The sequence below is a fragment of the Exophiala oligosperma genome (genome assembly GCF_000835515.1).
Source record: "Exophiala oligosperma strain CBS 72588 unplaced genomic scaffold supercont1.2, whole genome shotgun sequence".
Taxonomy (NCBI): Eukaryota; Fungi; Ascomycota; class Eurotiomycetes; order Chaetothyriales; family Herpotrichiellaceae; genus Exophiala; species Exophiala oligosperma.
In genome coordinates, this window is record NW_015622819.1 from 3,366,557 (window position 1) to 3,388,310 (window position 21,754).

The 21,754-nt window shown below is 50.5% G+C and overlaps 6 protein-coding genes across 6 annotated transcripts; all 6 read left to right on the forward strand.

Moving 5' to 3' along the window:
* PV06_02589 (uncharacterized protein) lies at positions 1 to 3,093 on the forward strand. Its single transcript, XM_016403291.1, has one exon. The coding sequence runs from the start codon at positions 269 to 271 to the stop codon at positions 2,834 to 2,836; it is 2,568 nt and encodes an 855-aa protein (XP_016267188.1). The 5' UTR covers positions 1 to 268; the 3' UTR covers positions 2,837 to 3,093.
* A 985-nt stretch (positions 3,094 to 4,078) lies between these two features.
* PV06_02590 (uncharacterized protein) lies at positions 4,079 to 5,328 on the forward strand. Its single transcript, XM_016403292.1, has one exon. It carries the CDS (start codon positions 4,377 to 4,379, stop codon positions 5,283 to 5,285), a length of 909 nt encoding a protein of 302 aa, XP_016267189.1. The 5' UTR covers positions 4,079 to 4,376; the 3' UTR covers positions 5,286 to 5,328.
* Positions 5,329 to 5,877: 549 nt separating this feature from the next.
* PV06_02591 (uncharacterized protein) lies at positions 5,878 to 6,977 on the forward strand (the record flags this gene model as incomplete). Its single annotated transcript, XM_016403293.1, has 3 exons — positions 5,878 to 5,930; positions 5,979 to 6,073; positions 6,133 to 6,977. The coding sequence occupies 3 exons, from the start codon at positions 5,878 to 5,880 to the stop codon at positions 6,975 to 6,977; spliced, it is 993 nt and encodes a 330-aa protein (XP_016267190.1).
* An 812-nt stretch (positions 6,978 to 7,789) lies between these two features.
* Positions 7,790 to 8,261, forward strand: PV06_02592 (uncharacterized protein; the record flags this gene model as incomplete). The annotated part of the gene is made up of 2 exons (XM_016403294.1): positions 7,790 to 8,092; positions 8,151 to 8,261. Coding segments are annotated over 2 exons (414 nt in total), but the record flags the coding sequence as incomplete, so codon positions are not given.
* Positions 8,262 to 8,433: 172 nt separating this feature from the next.
* Positions 8,434 to 9,732, forward strand: PV06_02593 (uncharacterized protein; the record flags this gene model as incomplete). Its single annotated transcript, XM_016403295.1, has 1 exon — positions 8,434 to 9,732. One exon carries the CDS (start codon positions 8,434 to 8,436, stop codon positions 9,730 to 9,732), a length of 1,299 nt encoding a protein of 432 aa, XP_016267192.1.
* Positions 9,733 to 15,665: 5,933 nt separating this feature from the next.
* PV06_02594 (uncharacterized protein) lies at positions 15,666 to 21,739 on the forward strand. The gene is made up of 3 exons (XM_016403296.1): positions 15,666 to 16,639; positions 16,689 to 21,061; positions 21,114 to 21,739. The coding sequence occupies exons 1-3, from the start codon at positions 16,263 to 16,265 to the stop codon at positions 21,365 to 21,367; spliced, it is 5,004 nt and encodes a 1,667-aa protein (XP_016267193.1). The 5' UTR covers positions 15,666 to 16,262; the 3' UTR covers positions 21,368 to 21,739.
* Positions 21,740 to 21,754: the final 15 nt, after the last annotated feature.

Here is a 21,754-nt window from a genome sequence, read left to right on the forward strand (position 1 = left end):
CCCTTGTCAATGTCGAGCGAAGGGCGTGCATAGCCAAGTCAAGTCTCCTCTTCACTTCCACCGTTGGGGGAACAAGAGTCATTCTTTGATAAGCGATTTCGGACTGGATCGTACTCGTATTGATTCACACCGTATACCACGGGGAGACTTCAAAGGCTGCTTATCCCACGGAGGCTCTCCATCCTACTCTTCTCTGTCTTGTTCATTTTCTCGTTCTTCAGGATAACTTGCCACTGCGGATTCGTGGCCTGAAGCCGCGACAAACAAAATGGAGTACTTCAACTTCGAGGATGCCTCGAATGTCATCCCCAACCTGGATCTCGATGACTGTGGTTCGTTGCTGGGCGAGACCACCCAGGATGAGGCCACGGAATGCTACGACTCTCTTTTCTTCGACAAGTCATTTGCCCTTCCTTCCAGTCGACCTGCGGAACCAAGCACGGTGATGATCAAATTAATCAACAATGTCGAAGTCGAGGCTGTTCCACACACTTCTGACCTTAACATGGACTACCCCATGTTTCGTGCCAAAGAACCTTGTGAATTGTGTGCGAGAATGGGATTGGACTGTTTCCTAGCTACTAGAGGCGCACTTGTCACAGGGTGTACATGCTGCATCTCCCTGTACCGAGAATGCAGCTTTGTTCATCCAAAAATCCCAAAGGGTTTCGTCAGTACATTGACCGGTATCTCAGAAGATCATCAAGTCGGTGAAGGCGAGGTCACTGAACGCCGACGGGCGATGAGATCGATGGAAGAAGGACGAGGTCGTAAAACAGGTGCTCGGTTCCCCCGCGACGCTGTCAAGATCCTCAAGCAGTGGCTCGCCGAGCATGCTGATCACCCATACCCCAACGAGCGTGAAAAGGATGAATTGAAACAAGTCACCGGTCTCAAGCGAAGCCAGATCTCAAATTGGCTCGCCAACGCACGGAGGAGGGGCAAAGTTCGACCAGCTTCAGGTCCTTCCTCGCCCATGTTGGGAGCCATTGATATCCCACAAAGAGCTCAAGATTCTGCAGACATTGCCAACCTCAATCCCCTAGACAGATGGAAGGCATCGCCTCCTGAACACGAACCTGCCTCGATGACTGCCATCGCCAAAGCCGTTACGTCGACGCCGTTCCCTGCTCGCAACCCGTCATACTCGAGCGCACATAATTCCAGAGCCGGCTCTCGGGCCGGTTCAAGGAACAGCTCACGCAAAGGCTCAAGTGAAGAGAACTCGTCCTTTTCCATGTTCCGTGCACCATCAGTTAGCAGTTTCGGTACAAGAGAATCCACCAACAGTGACTTGACATTCGCTTCTTCAAGGTCGAACAAGTCCAAGGCGTCTTTTGCTTCATCTCAAGAACGACGCAGACGTAGGAGGGCACCAGTCACTCAACGGGCTGCTGCACAACAGGCCAAAACACGAAGCGCCAGAATATTCCAGTGTACATTTTGTACGGATTCTTTCCCTGCAAAGTACGACTGGCAACGGCACGAGAAGTCACTACATCTGGCACTGGAAAGATGGACGTGCTGTCCCAATGGTGGAACAATGATTGATGCTTTGACGCAGACCGAAATGTGTGTCTTCTGCCGGGAGCCAAACCCGACAGCCGATCACTTGGAGTTGCACAATTTCACGGCTTGTCAGGAAAAGACTTTGCAAGAACGTACCTTTTACAGGAAGGACCACCTGAGTCAGCATCTCAAGTTGATGCACAACGCCAAAGTGCATTCTCACATGGACTCGTGGAAGAGTACCACCAATGAGATCAAATCGGCTTGCGGTTTTTGTCCCTCCAAGTTCACTACCTGGCAGCAGAGGGCGGACCATTTGGCTGCGCATTTCCGCAATGGCGCCGACATGAGCACGTGGGCAAACGGATGGGGTTTCGAGCCATACGTCGAAAGGCTGGTTGAGAATGCCATTCCTCCTTACCTTATTGCCCACGAGAAGTTGACCATGGATCCTTACGTTGCTCGAGCGGCGCAAGCGACCCCTTCGGCTGGCACGGATGCCGGACTGACGACCGGTACCTCTGCCGAGAGCACCGAGCCTGACCAGATAACCAAAGACTCGAACTGCTGGGGCAGACTGGAGCAAGAACTCACCAAATTTGTCTCGCAGCAACGGTCCGCAGGCAGATTTCCTTCTGACAAGGAGATTCAAGATCAAGCTCGTATGATCATCTACGAAGACAATGACCCTTGGAACTGGACCTGCGCGGACAATCAGCAGTGGCTCGACACATTCAAATACCAACAAGGCCTGTGTGGTCTCACGGATGCCCTGGCGACTCAAAACCTGGCCGAGGTACCCATCATGGCCCCGTACGTTATCAAGGGTGGCTTGAAGACCAAGACGAGCCCTCCACCACACCACCACCACCACAACAGCAGGAAAAGTGTCTCTACCGACTCCGCCTCTTTGCCCGGCATGAGTGCCGACTACGGCAGTAGTGCTCCCAACTCTGCCGTGGCCACCACCTTTGACCAAAACATGGATTTCGACTTTGACAGTATCGATTTCAGTGGTCTCGATCTAGGTATGGCGGACGACATGACGTTCAACATGGGTTTGGAAGGTCAGGTCGGCGGGGCCGGTAGCAGTACTGGTGCTGTCATGACGTCTGCGCCTTTCTCGTCGAGTATCCCTGGTGAGACTTTATATGGATCTTTTGGAATTGATCCTATGATGGACATGGGTATGGGAATGGGAAATATGAACATGAACATGAACATGCCTATGCAACCGCAGCAGAAAAAGAGTCCCCAAAATACTCACAGTCCAATGAGCGAGCAGGATATGAATCAGTTGACTGGATACATGTCTGGATTTCAATGATTTTGTTGGGTTTCGGAAAAGCGGAGTGTTTGGACCTTGTATATATGGTTCAAAAAAAAGTGGTGAAGGAAAAAAAAGAAGAAGGAACCGTGACTGTCGCGTTGATCATACATATACACAGACACATACAGACACACAGAGACACGAGAACAAGGATCGCACATTCAACACCCTCATTGGATTTGCCTTGGTTTGTCAAGCAAAGGGCGTACCGAGTACCCTATATACAGAATAATAATACGAATGATCTAATCCAATTGTCATCTCTTGTTTCAGCTTGAATTGTCATCCGTACACATACTACACACACCAAACACACAAACACACACGAGTGGTTCCAAGGGTTGACGACTTGCGCCCTTTCGCTGACTTTCTTTCCCCCAAACTACATAAAACATGGTTTCTCCATGTCGATTTTGTTTTTTGGCGGAAACGAGTAGTATGACTAGTCCACTTGCTCTTACCGAAAACTTCAGAAATGTCGTCTACACGCCTTTCGAATGACATTGTCCGGGACGTACTCGCCGGATGTCACCGGGCTCCCGTGCAGGTAATACTGTAGATGACGGGAGAAAAAAAAGAGAACGACGTGACGAGGTGACCGTGTAGAGTATTAGTGTGGTCTTGGGTGGTAATACGGATGATATGGGGTATCAAACGAGTTTACAGTATTATACGGAGTATGGTTGACGGATATACATTAATCCGATCCCGATATCCTTTGACTCCTCCGTACTGTTGTTGTCCGTACCAAAAGCAAAAACAAAAATTCTTTTTCACATGTCAATTCCATCTCCCCCGTACATACCACGACCACCACTACCACGACCACCACCCACCACCCTTCTTATCTCCTCCCAGATACCAACATGTTGGGCGGCTGATTGCGGGACCGTCAAAGTTTTTCCATCATCAACCTGGTCATGAATAACATAACAAGTACCCTCGGTGGTGCTTTCCCTGTTCCTCCCGACGGCGACGGATCTCCGACCGTTGCCGAAACATTTGATTGATCCTCGCCACGAACAGAGGAGGACAAGCAATAATAAAATCCAATCTAGCTTGACATGCGTCGGGGCGCCGAGCATGTGAAATAAAAAGAGGCGGAGGAGGCGAGAAAACAGCCCTACCCACAACACCAGCAGTACCCTCCCACGTTTTGGTTCTCCCTTGCCGTGGAAAGGGTCTCCTCTACAATTCAACAATTTTGAGACCGTGCCCTGCGCATCAAAAGGGAAAAAGAAATCTCCCGTTGGCCCAAAACATGGCCTTTTTCCCTCTCTGTCTATCTTATGTTCGTGCTCTTGTCCTGTGCATGTGAAAACAGACAGAACCTTACAGGAGATTGCTGATAACATCCCATACTCCCCGTAATCCCAAAGATAAACTTGCCATCTTGTCGTACCTGATCCTCTTCAACCCAGAACTGTACCCTTTCATAGCACCATCCCCCAAGGTCGCATTCTGTTACAAAAAATAACCACGACAGGAGAACGCGTTACCAAGGTGCCAGACAATACTCTGTACAGACAAAGTCACCATGGACCACCCTTCTCGGATCTCCTGCGATGACATCTCCCACTCGACCCTATATACCATGATCCCCTCGGCCGTTCGGTCACGGATGCCTGTCTTGACCTCTCTGCGACGGTCTGCAAAGGCTGTCATACTGCACGACTCGAGGGCACGGAGGAAACCTCAGACGCTATCACGTATCGAATCATTTCAAGAGAAGGAGACCACTACTACTGGCTTCGCTGCCACAGTGCCCTCGAGCGGCGCCAATACACCGATGATGAGACCAAACACTCCAGAGGAACATTTGTCCGCACAAGAGTTGAGTCTGAAGATGTTGTCGCAACAAGACACGAGCAGTGGGGTCGATTGGGATGTCGCCGCGACTGGCGTCCGGCTCTGGATAACTGCAAAAACACAAGCTGAACAAGGCGGGGATGTCAACGCCCTCCGGAGTATGCACATTGATGCACTTCGATACATGCACATGGCGCTTCCAGAGAACTTGACTGCACTCGAGGTGGAATCCTTGCGCGCCAGTATGTCTCCTCGGATTCTTTACCAGTCGTCATTGATGCCACAGATCGACAGAAAGTCAAGTCCGAGTCTCTTACGTCAGGGAGTTGCCAGGATAGTATGTTGGATCGTTGCAGGGATCCTTTTGGTCCTTCCAGTGATCATGGCGTTCCTCAATCGAGCATTGCAGTTCGAACGACAACACCAGCTGACCGAGAAGGTGCTTGCCAATGGACTCGACTTGACCTCTGCCCTTGGTGAACGTAGTTTGGAACTTCAAAAGGCCTTGTCCCGATTCAAAGATGGCCGTCTGGGAGGCGCCTGTGTAGATGCAGGGTCATGGTTGATCGAAGGGGTTGTTGGTGGTGTCAATGATGGTATTGATGCTGTTGCCCAAGGCCGGACGAGAGCATCGTGATAGATCATTCATGTCAATAAGCAAAATCACATATGTCTGAATATCTTGTTTGCGCCTTGTGTAGCTCTTAACGTCATTCTGCGGCAAAAGTCTCATGCATATCGGAACCTTGTTGTGAGTTTGTGCCTTGTCTGTTTCTGCCTGCCGTGAGGCCTCACGTCCAGTTTGATTGAAACCCCTTCTTTTGCAAACGATGCCTCTTCTGTCGTCGAAAGGATATTGATTTCAAACATCAGCTTAGAAACATGTCGCATCTCATTCAAGACAGCTGCAACGACTTTCGTTTGATTGTCTGACAGCACAGCGACCCTGTCTATCACGATAACCCCATGAATCTTTTGGTGTATCCATACCCATGAGATCATTGTGTTCCAATAACAAGCCCAATAAGGCCAGTTTCCGCGGCCGCATGTTACCCTCTTTCCGAGGCTGAACCTCAGGCATGCGGCTGAGATATTCAGGGGTGATCCACCAACGATAGTGGCTCGTTAAGGGCCGCGGCTTGTGCCTAGGTACACACCCTCTTTGTCTGGGCGCTCGTGGGGTTCAAGGTAAACTTCCTCCTTCAAAACACATCTCTTCTCGCACAACAATGTCCACTCCTTTACTTCCATCTTTTCGTCGCCAGCAGCTCGTTCTTGACTTGTAAGTCTGGTCATTGTCCGCGCTGGCTTCCTGCTGACACCTCAAAAGTTCAATTCTCAAGGACAACTGTCCCGAAGGCGTTTATCTTTCACTCGTACCTGGGAATCCTTCGCTCTGGGCGGCGGTCCTCTTCGTTCGAGATGGTACTCCATTCTCACCATTCGATTACGTGCGCATATTCATGCTGACTCGAGAAACCCAGGCCCTTATGCGGGTGCCGTCCTTCGATTCGATATAACCTTCCAAGACTCGTATCCTGCGGAGCCTCCTCGAATCGTCTTCTCTAGCGATATCTTTCATCCTTTGGTGGTGCCACAGACGACTTACACTTTCAGCGCAAGTGTAGTAGATTCGACGACTAATACCATAAGTGCATCGGATAATAACAGACTGAGGCCTGGCGAGTTCTGGTTGCGATATGGATTTCCATACTGGTTCCCGCAGTGGAATGTTGCGTCTGAAGAAGTGGTTCATGATAATGATGTGATGGTGAAGCAGCAAGCCTCCGGTCCAGGCTCTGAAACTGATACCGTCGATGAACCAGTTGGGCAACCTAGCGGCGACGAGGAAATACATGATCGTAAGGGTCTTCTGCTAAAATTGATATCCCACATCAAGAGTGCCTTTGAAGATGCCGACATGTTGGATAAGATGCCACTCGAATTTGCTGGAGATCCCAGCGCATGGCATGCCTGGCGTGCTCATCGAGGCCTTTCGAGGAAAGAAGTCCGCTCAAAGTGTCCGACTGTCGCTAATGATGGCTCACCGTCCTCGCCCAAAAATCCCGGTGAATGGAAGTGGGATGGTGTTTGGGAGTCTCGTGTCAACAATGGCATTGAAGCCAGCATAAACGAGGTGACGCTCTTCGGCAGTGCTGCTGGAGGGCGTGCAGGTAGGGGTGGTTCTGTGGATTTGACAACCTTGGATATGCGCCAAAAAGCAGCCGCCAGTGCCCATAGGCAAATCCGATTTTCAAAGCTTGATGATGACCATTACCTTGAAGTGATGAGGGCAATTTCGAAGTCTACTACCGCCACGCCAACATGATACCCGGCCTTCTCGTCCCTTCCAGCAGCACAACGATTAAAACCACGGCTTGGGATACTGGGAGGCTCTTGCTCGAGTGACCTTTGAATGGGGCACCCCTTCCACCTTTGACAAAGGCGACGTGCAGGTGCACCAAAGTGCGCTTTCCCACCGGATTGCTGAGCAATGGCTTCAGGGGCTCTGAGATCCAGACATCCTTTCTTCTTTTTGGACAACACCAACGTACTTTGCAGGATATGCCTCCAGCTTCTTTTTGAGTATCGGCACGGACATCGTACATCTTGTATGAGTTCTTTGCATCAGCAGCATACGCTCAACTCGAATTTGTTCACCCAGCATTTTCTTGGTCTTGACTTTGTATTCGACATCTTGGATGCCATTGGTTACGAAACCCAAGTGGAAGCACCGCGTTTGGCCACAACCTTTGAACACACCTCTTCAGAAACACTGATCGCTGGCATCGCTGTCCTACGGGAGATTCTGTGGAGGAAGGATTCGTGGCTCGAAATTCGAGGTATCTGCTCGATCCAGGAGAGGTCGATTTGGATATAAATCTATTGAAAAGACTTCGATATTGTACCCAAGCTGGGTCGGACGAAGGACGTGTAGTGCTTTGTTGGTTTGCTGGTACATGTTGATGGTTCCATAAAGCAACCAAAAAAAACAGTTCAAGAGCCTGACAAGATCAAAGAGAAGATTGCTGGACAGTGCCTCACATCTCAAACAAGCCTGAAGCAGGATATTGGTGAGGCGGTCAAAGTTATCTGCCGGTACCTGCACATGTCGTGACAATCTTGAGACCGGTCAAGACCATGGAAAGTGAGGATGCCATGACGACTCCAAGAGTCCTTAAGGTGCGAAATCCGACAAGAACAGAAGACCAGACAAGTCAGTCATCTCGGAACACTTCACAGAGGCTCTCTAGTATCTCTTTTCGATCATTCTCAGGCTCATGGTCTTCGCTCTGGGGTAGAGAAAGCACATCTCGCTCGCATACACATCTCAACCAAGACTCAGAGTCCTACGGATGCATCCCATTTACCACTTTCCTCCCCAGTCATCACACAATATCACAGCCTGCGAAGAGAAGGTTCCCCATTGACGGAGCAGACAAGGTAAGGGCTTCATTCATCCTCTTTGGATCCTATGCCAATCTCTGATCATCAATTCTAGCCTCTCAGCGCATGTAGTTGCTCATCCTCTATCTCTCGTCTTCCTTCAAACCAACTCACAATCCACAAGAGAGATCGCAGCAAGGTCACCTCATCTCACAAATTCGACAAGGTAATGCTCCTTCCTTCACTTTGACTTCTCTGTCGTGCTTGTACTAATCATCCAACAGCTCCTTGCAAGGTCAACAACATTGCCAGATTCATCTCAATCATCACAAGGTCGAAAAAGAAGTTCATTCTCAATACCACCTCGAGCACTCTTACGTCGTGTCCTTTCAAGAGCCATGACAACAAACACGAGCATCTCAGGTGTTAGTGCCGACGATGATCACCTGCCTGTGACTGAACCTCCTGATCTTCCACGTCTTCGATCTACACACCATCCCTCTATCGAAGGGGTTCTACGTGGTCACGTAACAGATGTTGGCGAGCCAAGCACTTTCACCAGAACTCTTTCAGCATTGAATCGTCGACACAACGGACATGTCTCTGGCACAGCTAGTCCAAACACTACGCGCAGTAGTGAGACCCAAGCCACTACATACTCAAGCATGTTCCACCCGACAGGCTCTACATACTACGATGTCCCAAATCCGAACCCTTTGCTCGTACCTCCACCTTCAGCTCATTCGGGATTGCCTTCAATATCAGCATCTGACGCTTCTCTAATTCGACAAGGACTTGTCGCAGGCAATCGAGTTCGTCTTCCCAACATTTCAGCTCTGACTGTTGACACATACACTTTCATGGTGCAGAGTAACGATCCGAAATACCGAGCAATAGCATATGTTGTCTTTGACCTGAGCACAAGAGAACAAAATTCCCTTCATCGCAACAGTGATGTCAACCCATACGTCCCCGAACCTCCCTACAACATGATTGACGCTTACTCCGGTTTCCTACACGAGCTGAGCATTGAAACAACTGTCTCTGGACCCGGCGTACAGGTCTCTCAAATCGGCTTGTCATCACTTGCATACCTGAATAACGATGATCGCTGGGTTTTTGTCGTCTCTCTGGGAATCAAAGACACAAGTCTTGCCTCTCGATTGTCAACATCCCTCCGCCATCGACAAAGCAACGCGCAGATGTCTTCGGCAATGGCGATGGTCGACCATTTCCTCGATGTCCTCAAAACGGACAAAGATGAGGAGTCTGTTGTCTTATCTGCGGTCATCAGATACAGACATGGTTTTCTGCCTCCTGACACCAAGCTGGTGTCACATGCAATGGTCACCATTGACCCGGCGGCAGGCATTGACGCGTACAACGTTATTGTACGTGATCACTACGCAGAGGTTGCTCCTGCAATCTTGTCCGTCCTCCTCCCTGGTGTGGACGACGTCGCCCTGGCGACCGTCGGTCCACCCAGTCACTCCCAATATGCCAAAACCCTGCCGATGGATGGGTTGCGGCTTTTGCAAGATTTTGACGGCCTGTTTGGTGTCGGGGGTGTGGGCGCCCTGGCCCTAGACTTCTCCACGATGGAGGGGTACTACCTGGATGCCGCCAGGGACGAGGTGGCGGGTTTGGCGCGGCCGTCCCTCGTTCGCCGCCTGGTTAAGAAGCTGTCGAACAACTAGGGGTCGACAGCCCCAGCGGCGGACGAGGCGGCCAAGGTGTGGATGGAGTTGGGGGAGGCGTCAGGCCTCGAGGACGATGCCAACGAAGGTGGCTTCTATGGGCCACCATGGCTCTAGAAATGTATGAAATTATTGCATTTTGAATGTCTCCCTGACCATTACTTCGTTTCCTTGTAGGTGACCGTCGCACGTAGAAGTGGTTCGTTATCTAGTAAAGCTCACTGGTGCAAAAGCGCTCGACTTAGGGCCCTAATCGTGTCACCTTGGTTTGCACTCCGGGCGGTCATCATATGCAGTAGATTTGGTGTCTACATTGTATTGTGTAGTGATAGTCATGAAGTCTCTTACATTGTAGGTCAAGAGTCATGATACTTGAGCCTAGGTAGGTGCTCGCCGTTTCCCCTTTTTTTTGTTGTGGTTGCTCCCTCTCTCGTGTCAATGACAATATGGCAACAATAATATTAATAACGTCGAGTATGTATCTACGTTTTACCTTGCATTTTTTTCGTCTCAAGTTTCAGGTGGATCATTGTAATCTTGTATTTCTTTTCCTTTTTCTTTTCTTTTCGTATTGTACCCATCAATTATTGTTGCCTAGCTTTCCGTTTTTGATCTATCTGGGTATACACTTGTTCTGCCTTGGTCACTGAAGAACCCCCCACATACGAAGTTCTTTGGCTACTCTGTCGGTGAACTGTAAGTATTGTACGGAGTACACACAGTACTCTCTTTTCGGATGATGTGTTACTGTAGTGGTACAGTGTGTGAGAGTGGAGGTTTTGATACACTCGTATTTGTTATTTCAAGGGGGTTGTTTTTTTTGGTTTTTTTTTGGTTTTACCAGCACCGTCTGCCTAAACTTTACTTTTGCCCTACCAGTGTACGTATTCCATAACATGTGTTTCACTGTTTCACATTTATATCTGGTACAGAGTATATATTCATTTGCACCACACCTAAAACGGTCGAGGTGAGTATGCTGCACTTTCGTTCACACAGAGTACTCCGTATGGGGTACAGAATACAGAATACGGATCGTACTTCCAGAAGTTCTACTCTGGTTTTCCCTTCTCCCAATCACTACCTCCTACCTTGATCCATCCTTCCCCCCCTTTTTCCCCCCCAAAAAAACCAGAAAAAAACTTCTTCAAAGGTCTCAAGTTCGGTTTCGGTACAAATGCGGTGGAGTAGAGTTTGATCGAAGAGTCATTGTGTTCAAAAAGGTTCGGTTGAGGATTTTGGAAAAATTCATATCCAAACGGAGACCTGTGTGATTCGATTGACTTACAAAGTTGTTGAAGGTTTGTCTGTGTCGTTGGTCGGGCGAGCGTGGGTGAAAAGAGAGAAAAGACAATCAAATCAATACTTCCGACTTGAATGAATTCGAGGTTCCAAGTAGCAAAAAGCAAGGAACCACAGAGCACACCGGAAACTGTCGAGACGGGTGATTGTAGTGGCTTTTTTCCCTGGGGACGACTTCACCCCGGCTCTTTTTTTCTTTCCCCCAAACGAAAGCAAACCGTGATGATTATGATGACCGCTTCCATCCCCTTCCAACGAGCCCCGTCAAGCAAACTCACCTTTCGAGATTCATAGGGTCACCGAGGGCACAAACTGGTCCGCCCAAGTGTTGATCGTCGTTGGGACCACTGGGTGGGTGAGGAGGGCTTCAAGTCAGGCTGTGACTCAAGACAATTGATTGCAAGGTTTTTTTTGGTTTCAAGTACGGAGTACTGTAGTATACTTTTGACTTTTGTCAGCGTCTGGGAGAGCGAGAGCTGAAAGACATGGTACAGAGAAGAAAAGAGACAGAGATAGAAAAAAGAGGTTCCTCATGAGAAGAAACCTTCAGTGGTGTGGAAGTGGAGGAAGATGTCATACAAAAATCGAATCCCACCCCCCCTTAGATTGAAATCCTTTTCCCTCATCTCGATCGATTCGAATACTTCAGACGACACAAAACGACATACCAATCGACTCGAGTTGAACAGAACTTGCTCAACACTTGGACTCACAGAACTGAACTCCACTCCTGCTCTTTCGGATTACCATCACATTATCGACTCCATTGACGACGACCCCTAGGACTTGTAGGACTGCACACCGTTGAACACTCTCGACTCACCATTGCACATCGACTCGTAGGAGCTCGTCTAGGGCCTGCGACACTCTTCCAGCATTGGACACCGTTGTTACCTTCCGACTTGACCGTTGCATATCGACTCGACCCAACAGAACTTGTACAACAATTCCAGGACTGGACACCTTGGTCATCTTTCGCCCTACCATTGCAAATCGAATCCATAGACGACTTCCAGAACTTCCAGGACTTACAGAACTCTTACAGAACAAAACACCCTCTTCACCTTCCGAACCTGACTTTGCATATTGACGGACTCGAAGTACTTGTAGTAGAACTCTTCCAGCACCGAGAACTGTTGTTGTCTTCCCCGTTAACATCGCAAACCGAATCCAAAGGACGACCTTTCTGGATCATCACATACCGACATCTTCTCAACTCATACCGAATCTCCGGAAAAGTTTGGACGAACTCGAAGGACCTGCAACACTTACGCGACTGAACACCTTTGTCATCTTTCCCCTTACCTTTTCAATCGAATCGAAAGACGACCTTCCTGGTTACCTGGATTTCTGGACTGACCTAACTAACCAAACCTCACAGCAGATCTTACTAACTGATCTTCACAACTGATCTTATTAGCCGACCATTTCAACAAACCACTTACCTCTTTCAACATGACTCTCTTCACTCAAAACGCACAAGCCCTCTTCCCAAAATTGCCGTCCGTCATCAGCATCGATGGGTATTATATCGACAAGAGAGATACCGATTCGACATGGTATCAACAACAAGAGCCGATGGGCGAGGAGGACGAAGGATATGAACTCTGTCGTGGCCTTCAACACGCTCAAGGAATGATTGAAGTGCTGCGCCGATTTGCAGATGAACGACAACCCGCCCTGCCAAAGCAATACATTGGACCCGGAGGCCGATTGACCGAAGAAGTGCGTGGCAACGAAGCCCTCGCACGCATGTTTCAACACCGAGCGGATCTTTGCCGTGTGTTGCACTCCGAGGATTTGCTGGATGTCGCCACCAGCCGCGAATTGGTCGACATAATCCAGAGTGGCATCACCGACGCAAAGGATGACGAGTACCGACTTCTACAAGGCGTCACTCAACGGCGCAACGAGTTCCATTGGCTTGCCGATTTTGAGAACTCTGTCGAAGAGTGCACCCGTGCTCTCTTCGACACCTACCGCGTTGCCCGGAAGCATTTCTCTTCCATCTCAAAGGTCAGGCACTTTGTCGAAAAGATGTACGCCATGATTCCACCAATGACCAGATTGGTGGTGGATCTGATGTTGGCCGAGGAGACCTTTGAGACGGACCACGCCAACACCCACATTTGCGATGTCAAGATCGAGAAGCGGGTGAAGATGGCGGTCGACGTACCGACCGATGCGGCCGTCATGGCCAACCAACGTCAGCAGGTGCTTTGGCACATGGACATCCTGAAGCAGTACGCTTCAGGATACTCGACCAGGATCAGAAACCTCTACGCATATAGGTACCTGGTCGAATGGGGCCATGGCAGACCCTGGAAGCAAATGTATCTGGTGGTGGATACTGGCAAGGACGGCATTCCAAAGGACATGGTGGATGAATTCCTCATGTTCACGACCTGCACCTCGCCACTGGCAAGCAAGATGTTCAATGTGCGTCCGATGGCCTTCAGCGACATCAGCAACGACGACATTTGTTCGATCTGCCAAGAGGAGTACCAGGTCAACGACTTGGTGATCGAGCTCCGCAACTGCCGGCACCGGATGCACCCCGAGTGCGTCAAGGGGTTCTGGGACAACCTCCACCACTACGACAACAGGTGCCCGATGTGCAGGGCGGAAAACCCCAGCATTCGGGAACTGTTTCCTTACTTCGTCGCAGAGGCGGAGGATGTCTGCTACCATGCAGACACCCAGGCGTCCGGGCTGGCGGTATGGTTGGACCGTGCCGTCAGACACCGGATGCGAAGAGACTTACCCGTCGACCGGTGGGAAGTCGACCTGCAGCGCCACTATTCGACGCGTGAGGTCGAGGCGTGGCTGGCCGATGAGCCTTTCGAGGAGCGACTGCTTTCGGAAGAGTTCTTCCCACGGCGGCGGGTGGAGTGGGACGAATCCTCCGCAACAACGGATGGAGAGTCCGACGAGGAAGAGGGGGACGACGAGGACGATGGGGAGGAGGGTGACGATGGAGATGAAGGAGTGGAGGAGGAGGATGATGATGATGATGGGAATGAGGGGGTTGGTGAGAATGAAGACGAGGAGGAGGACAGGGAGGGCAATGAGCAGGGAGAGGGGAATGGCAAATGAGGCCGGCACCAAGGAGAATTGAAGAAGGTGGCTTTCGACATGTGTAATGGGCGGCTCACGGGAAAAACGGAAAACTGAGGTGGATGAACAGGGAGGAGTTTGGGTGTCGTATTTTTTTTCTGGCAGTTTTGAAGGAGATTCGGAAGTGTCAATATCTGGATGGCAAAAGATCAAGATAATGACAGCAGTCATACTGTAACGTACAGGGGACAGTTGACAATTGAAATGATGGCAACTCCACAAGGTTCGAGTGCAGGATTCAGAGACACCGGTGTAAGACAAGTCACTCGTTTAATCCAGTGGCTTGTGATGAGAGTAGTAGGAGTGAGGATTGAAATTAATTCCTGACTCTCCGTAGTGATGTTCATCCGAGCATTTTTAGAGCGTTCATGGGTGATTCACTTATTTGGGCTTAGACTCGACGCCAACATCTGGGCCCAAAACATGTGGTTACTGTTTGGTAAGAGACGTTTTATGTAATGATGGGAACTCGTAGAGAAACACGAGGGAGAGACTGTGGTAGTACTCCGCACAGTACGACGAACAAGTTCCAGCCGAGGTCATGAACCTATAGAACACCTACCCAAGGTACCTGAGGTACAGTATGTTCGAGGATTGTCAAGGCATTCAGGACGAAGTAATCAGGCCATCACGAGAGACTCGACACAATGACGACAAATACCTACCTACATACGGAGTACGAGTACGTATACTCTCCTCGCTTCCTGACACGAGTCTCAAGTCCTTACGGGGTATGGAGTATCCTGTAAGCGTAAATGAAAAATGTATCCGTATGGAGTAAATGTAAATGTCAAAGTGGAAGTGAGGTAGGTGATGGGGCTCAGGTGTGAAGAAAATCATCTACCTTGTCGTCGTGTAATCAAATTCTGAGACTCGGCAAGGGCGAGGCGAGAGTCCTGGTGAATATTGACCAGCACTGGTAAATTATATTTTGTACCTAAAGTACCTCAAGGAACAGGTACATACCTAGGAAGTACTCGAGCACCAAAGACATGGAACCACTTACTACTTGTTCTCTAGGTACTCGTACTCTACGGAGTACTGCATGAGGAATCCGCTGAGATGTCTAGGGATCAAAGTTCAAGTCGACAGTGCGTACAGCCGTACGGAGTACATATGTAGAGCAATGACCCAAGGGAAAGGATAAACGGGTTCTCGTGGATACAATCCCTTCCCAGTCTCGTTAGGGAAGTCCACTATCCTACAAGTTTAATGTACGGTGCAGTCATAGCGTACCCAAAGAAAAAGACAAGTCGTCGACAAACTCAGTTCCGCGCACCTATCATGATCCCAATCCCAATCCCCAGGCTGCTCCAGGCTTCGGGTGGAAGGACTTAGTGCCGCCTATTCGACCCGTTGCAACGTCCTCCAGCCATGTTCATGCTTCTGTCAGAACCTGTAGCTTGGTCTGTCACTCGACTTCGCTTCCTGCCTCTCGACCAGTACGAGTACGAGTATCCATAGTCTACTCACGTTCTCTCACTCACACTTCGGCCACTTCCATCACCACACCTGAAGCCTTTTCTGCTTTTGCTCGTCCTTCCTTCCCGTCACTCGTCGAACCCCATACGTACCTACCGAGACCCAAGTGCCTGCGTCCTCCCACATACGGAGTACAACCTCTCATTCCCACCCACACCACAACGCCGGCACACCTGGGATTCTGCTTTTTGGCTGCGACAACATTTTCCCTGGCCTCTCCAATGCAAAGACTTATACGTTCCTTTTGAACCCCCAGACGAATTCCACAGAGTAACAAGTACTGCATATCCTCCTTCACGTGTTGTGCTGCGGCCCCCGGCTCTGTCCGACCCTTTGCGCCTAAACATTACTACCTGCGATACACACACACTCTCACCAGATCGAACCCACACCTTTGCTGCTGGCCGCATTGTTTGAAAGCAGTCGCTGTCGTGCGAGTCGTTCGTCGCCGGTGCCGTCTCGAGTTTGATCGCGAAATCCCATCGGAACAATCGTATACCTACACAATGTCCGTCGCCAAAATATCATGAAGCAAACCTGCGCATTCGTCACTCTCGATCCAGTGTCCCGCTCATGACCATGGTTGTAGCGGTATACTCTCTATATTCCTACCTTGATTCGTGACCGCCATGGTCTCCGAATCGACCGTCAGCACTCGCACGTCGCTGATCTCGCTCGACCCAGCTGTCGCCAGCCACATCACAGGCACCACCCGAGCCACAACCGTCCCCGGGACCTCCCAGCATGGCTCCAGTCCGAGAAAGAGCACGAAAACTCCAGACACAGACATATCGCGAAGGCATATGAGGAATAATTCTGCCCCGAACGTCAGTGGGAAGAAGAGAGCGGGCTCATTGAGGCGAGTGAAGAACAGTACAGAAGTCTTGAGACAGCGCTCCGCAAGGTCTTCCAAAAAGACAAAACCCTTGGAGACCATTCCCGATACAAGATCAGGTCGCAATTTCACCGTCGGGAATGTTGGTACCGGTGGAATCCTGTATCTCAAGTAGGTTTTGGCTTTGCGCGCAACAAGAGGAAATGCTAACCTGTCGCAGGCCGTCCGCGAAGCAAGCCCATCCGCGCTCTGTGATTTCTCCCCCAACCTTGCCAACAACGGCCCCGCCAGCACTGGGACATGAAAGCCATACTTTGACGAACCCAAAGCCCGTCTCGAATCCGTCAATCACTTCGCACACCCGTTCAGCGTCACCGAGAAGAGTCAGATCATCCGACAGAAGGATCGCCGCGCCCAATCATGCCCGCTCGCAATCCTTTTCGACGGTCGAGGAACGTCGACAGTCCCCTTCAGCATCCAAATCAAAGACGGTGAGGATCGTGATTCACCGCCCTGAGAACGGCCGACCGAACACAGCTGGTCAGTCCATCGACGAGGAAGACGAGGACGATGTTCTGCCGACCCTCGAGGTCCCCATTCCACATTACCGCATTGGCACTTTTCGCTTCAGTACCCAAGGCACGCCCATGCTGCGCGGTTCGTCGTTCACGATCGGGTCGGCCACACCTTCGGACATGACGCCCACGCCGGCCGCCATACAGCTCGACAACTATTTTGGTGCTCCTCATGCGTCTAGCTCAAAGATCTTTGCAAATCTTGACGCCAACATCCCCGGGCAGCGCGAAGGTCGGGAACGGTCAAAGTCGCAGCTCACGACTTCTTCCAACTCGACATCGGCAACCACTTCTACTTCGGCAACCTCCATACCACCCGAGGTGTTTGATGATTTGACTCAAGTCTACGATGATCCTTCTGTGGTTCGGTATTGCCAGAACGTGAGGGAGATAACAGCTGCCACTCCGGCACGTATCATCGCCCAGATATCGTCCGATTCCTTCATGGACTATGAGCTGGTCTCCGACTTTTTCTTGACATTCCGGTTGTACATGTCCACATCCACAGTTCTGGACCTCCTAATGGCACGATTGCGCTGGGCAATTGCCCGCTTGGAAGACGATGGTCGCATCATTCGTGTTCGGACGTTTGCTGCCCTTCGACATTGGATCCTGAATTATTTCATGGATGATTTCTATGCCAATCCACGCCTTCGAGAACGCTTCTGCCATGAAGTCAATAAATTGTATGGTGATGTCAAGGCCAGTCCGGAACATGGGTTTAGTGACCTCAAACTTTTGCGCGATCTCAAGCGCTGTTGGAATGGACGATGCTCCCTGTGTTGGGATCCGGCCGATTTCGATCTGGACGGCGATCAGGAGAATGACATTCAACCTGGAGGTGATGATGACTCGGAAAGCGCTCGGACGCCTCAGATCGGGCCTCCTCGCCTGGTGCACCCACGCAGTGATACACCACAGACAGAAATTCTACGGGGTCCATCGCACAGTTGGTTCGAGGCCGAGCCCGTTCCTCTGCGGCATCATCACGATGAAGGCTTCGATCCACTCGCGGACTCACTCATGAGTGATGGCAGCTTCCACGCCACTTCATGCTTCCCTCACAAAAATCTTCTTCGCTTAGGGGCCGACCGTGATTCCACGTCTCGAGGTCCTCATCCCGTGTCCGTACAATTAAGACGCAAGAATGCCCCCGCGAACCTACAGGTGAACACACAACCGAACTCCGCATCCAAGGTTTTGGGCCACAGGCGAGGGCCTAGCTCGATTGATAGTAATCGTGAGCATACCCCTCGCAAGCCTGAACCTGAAACTCCGGCAGTTGGTGTTGAAGATGGTGACATGATCAGAGGTCTGCTGTATAGTCCTAGTGGTCCGTTTGTGCAGATTCTGCCTTCAAATTCCACGCAGTCCCTGGACAATACGCAGTCGTCCGGTTCACAAGACATGCAAAAGAAGGAATACGGAGGTCACGGTGTCACGCACCCCATGGGCAGGAATATATTTGGCTCTCTACGAAAAGTCCTTGGGAATAGGCATGGGCATGCGGATATGACACTAGTGAGTGTTTCACACTCTGCAACAGATGTCCCAATCAGGCCTCACAAATCGCCAATGCCTCTGAACGTCTCCAAGTCACATGATGAGCTTCGGAACAAGGCTGCACCCACCAAGGCGAAGAAGGAAGAGGTTCGCATTGATTTGTTGTGCGCTGCAGTTTGTCAGAATTATGAGACAACATTTCCAACTAAACATCAAGTCCACTACAGTGCCCTATTGGGCAAACGTACGCCATTCGAGGCGATGGACGTTGATGACGAACAAGACAAGAGGCTGCGGATGGCTAGTCATGCCACTGCCCAGAGCGGTTCAATATTAATCGTGGACGGAACTGGACTCGATCTGACGGTCATGACTGGTGCTCTACCAGTGGACAGCCGAGGTTCATTGCCTCAAGATCCTGCGTCAATACCACTGCCTCTAGATGATGCGGCAGGCGATGATGCTCTCCAAAGCGACGATAGTCTCGACGCGATTGTCACACAGCGAAGCTCCAATATCTTCGGGAATCAGTTGGACTTGGGTGTTGGGAGCAACGACACCTTTGAGCTGCCGACCAGTAGTCCGCTACTACCAGAACCTGTGCAACCCGGCCAGATGGTTGATGACTTCTCACTGGACAAACGTCCACTTTCACCCACCACTGCTAGTTCCGGTACCGTACGTGGAGGGAGTGGCTCCCTTGATATCCCTAGACCGATGACAGAAGATACGGAGTTTCAGGAAACTGCTAGCCCAGTCGATCACAACGCGGCACCCTCGCACGAAGAGACGGAACCTCGCCCAGACAACAAATTACCGGCTCAAACGTTGAGAAGAAGGCCTGGGGGTAACCTACGACGCGTGGAAAATGTCCAGCAACTCGATCAGGCAATCCACCACGCTTCCATCGATACTGCCAGCATCGCCTCTGATTCTTCTCATGGCTCATTGCTGCTCACGAAGACAGTGACCCGTCGTGCTTCAGAGGGGGCTCCACGACCAGGCAAACCGATTTCGATGATCAATACCCACTCATCTCAGCATCTTCGCCCTTCGTTCGAAGCTGCTGTGGCTGGTTTCTCGGCCATCCCCGATGACGATGACGGTGGACTGGAAGCAACACTGATGAAATTGGAGGGGACATATGAAAAGAAATCACCTCCTATTGACCAACATCCTCACGACATGGCTGGACGTCGTAGGTCTTTGCCGGATTTGAGCATGAAGTCGCAGCTGGACCTCGAGGAACCGCTGCAGCCCGCAGTCACTGCGGACCCTGAAGAGCGTGCAGTTCTGGAAACGGTGAAAGAAATCGGGTCTGAAGACAGTCATGAAGATCTGCTCACAGAGAAAATGGAGGTTGTGGAGGTCAAGCCGTCGTCTTCTCGAAGATCGTCAATATTTGGCCTGCCTACTGAGTCTGTGGCAGATTCTGAGGAGTCATATGGCTCTCTGCCACTGCTCAGGCGAGAGACAGCTCATGACAGCACTGCTGAAGCATTGCCCACTCAGGGTAAGCATCGACCTCCTCCTATTGCGCCTGGTTACTTTGCACAAGATCCTCCGCAATTATTCCACCTGCCAAAGGGCCCTCCACCCAGTGCAACCAAGTCACGGCATAGCATCCCGAGACCAGAAACTTCTGGCAATGATAGTAATCAGTCTTTTCTCCTGGACGAGGATGAAAACCTGTCTGATTTGTCTTCCGAAATCTCTGTCGACATTATCAACTACTCTGAGATGGCAGGACGCTCAATCTCTCCGATGCTCGCAGCACCAGGAACTGCCATCTCTGGACTGGAGATCCCTGCTCATCCTTTGACCTACGCATCTGTGGTCAATCTCAACGTTCCGGAACCCCCTACCAGAGTCTCGGATCCTCTCCCGCAGACTGGAAACGTGCCGTCACAGGCTCAAACTCCTCTTATCCGTCCGGGACTTCGGCCCCCTGGCTCTTCGTCTCAGGTGATAACGCGACTGCCGGCTGGTCCGGCACATTTACCCTTTGTCCTCGCATGTGACTCACAAGTTCTTGCTCAGCAAATGACTTTGGTCGAGAAGTCGGCGCTTTGTGAAGTCGAATGGCCCGATCTCGTCGAAATGAACTGGAATAACAAGGCTGCTGAGGTCTTGGACTGGGTCGAATGTCTTTCTGACGGAACTATTCACGGTATCGATCTGGTCATCACTCGCTTCAACCTTGTCGTTAAGTGGGCGGTGTCCGAGATCGTTCTCACTCATGACATCCACGAACGAGCACGAGTCATTACGAAATTCATCCATGTCGCGGCTCATGCAAGGAGGCTGCATAATTACGCAACCATGTTGCAGCTAACCATAGCCCTCACATCGACGGACTGTACTCGACTTACAAAGACATGGGATATGGTCTCTAGTCCGGATAAGTCTCTGCTCAAACACATGGAAGCACTTGTACAGCCCATTCGCAACTTCCATGATCTTCGTCTAGAGATGGAATCAGCTGATCTCAGTGATGGTTGTATTCCATTTATTGGTGAGTCACGAAAATCTAATCATGCAATCATGCCCATGCTAACGTTAACTAGGTCTATATGTGCATGATTTGACTTATAACGCACAAAAACCGACCCACATCCCCGGTGGACGTGGCCAAGACACTTTGATCAATTTTGAACGTTATCGCACCGCCGCAGTGATTGTCAAGGGGCTTTTGAGGCTGATTGACGCCAGCTCGAGATATAGTTTTGAACCAGTCCAGGGTATCATCGAACGATGTCTCTGGTTGGCCGCTTTGGGAGACGATCGAATTCGACGTGCTAGCAAAGCTCTGGAACCGTAACCGGGGCGTTGGTTATGGAGTCCAAAAGATCGGCGGCTTCGTCTTTGTGAAGAGCAGTAAATACATTTCCAGCGATTCAGCGACGGCGTTTTGTTCCGACAGCAAGCAACAAGATTGAGGCATCGGTGAAGCGACCGCTTTAATTTTTTTTTTTGTTTTTTCAGGTTTGCCCTGTTATGGGTCACGAGTAAGAAGGAGCATATACTTTACCGGAACAACCTTCTGTGGGTAAAGGTTATTATGGTCATGGTACTGGAGAAACACTGCATCGAATGTTGGGTCCATGTTTATAGGATGAAGCGAGGAGCGTTATTTTGTTTAATGGTTAGTATACATATTCCAAATGTAATTTTGGCTAATCAGGGGAGGGGAGTGGTGGGGAGGGAG

Bases quoted from the DNA above. Each gene is read 5' to 3' on its own strand.
- PV06_02594 (XM_016403296.1), top strand. From the start codon at position 16,263: ATGGTCTCCGAATCGACCGTCAGCACTCGCACGTCGCTGATCTCGCTC. The intron at 16,640-16,688 runs GTAGGTTTTGGC...AACCTGTCGCAG, and splicing joins GGTGGAATCCTGTATCTCAA to GCCGTCCGCGAAGCAAGCCC. The intron at 21,062-21,113 runs GTGAGTCACGAA...AACGTTAACTAG, and splicing joins TGGTTGTATTCCATTTATTG to GTCTATATGTGCATGATTTG.
- PV06_02590 (XM_016403292.1), top strand. From the start codon at position 4,377: ATGGACCACCCTTCTCGGATCTCCTGCGATGACATCTCCCACTCGACC.
- PV06_02589 (XM_016403291.1), top strand. From the start codon at position 269: ATGGAGTACTTCAACTTCGAGGATGCCTCGAATGTCATCCCCAACCTG.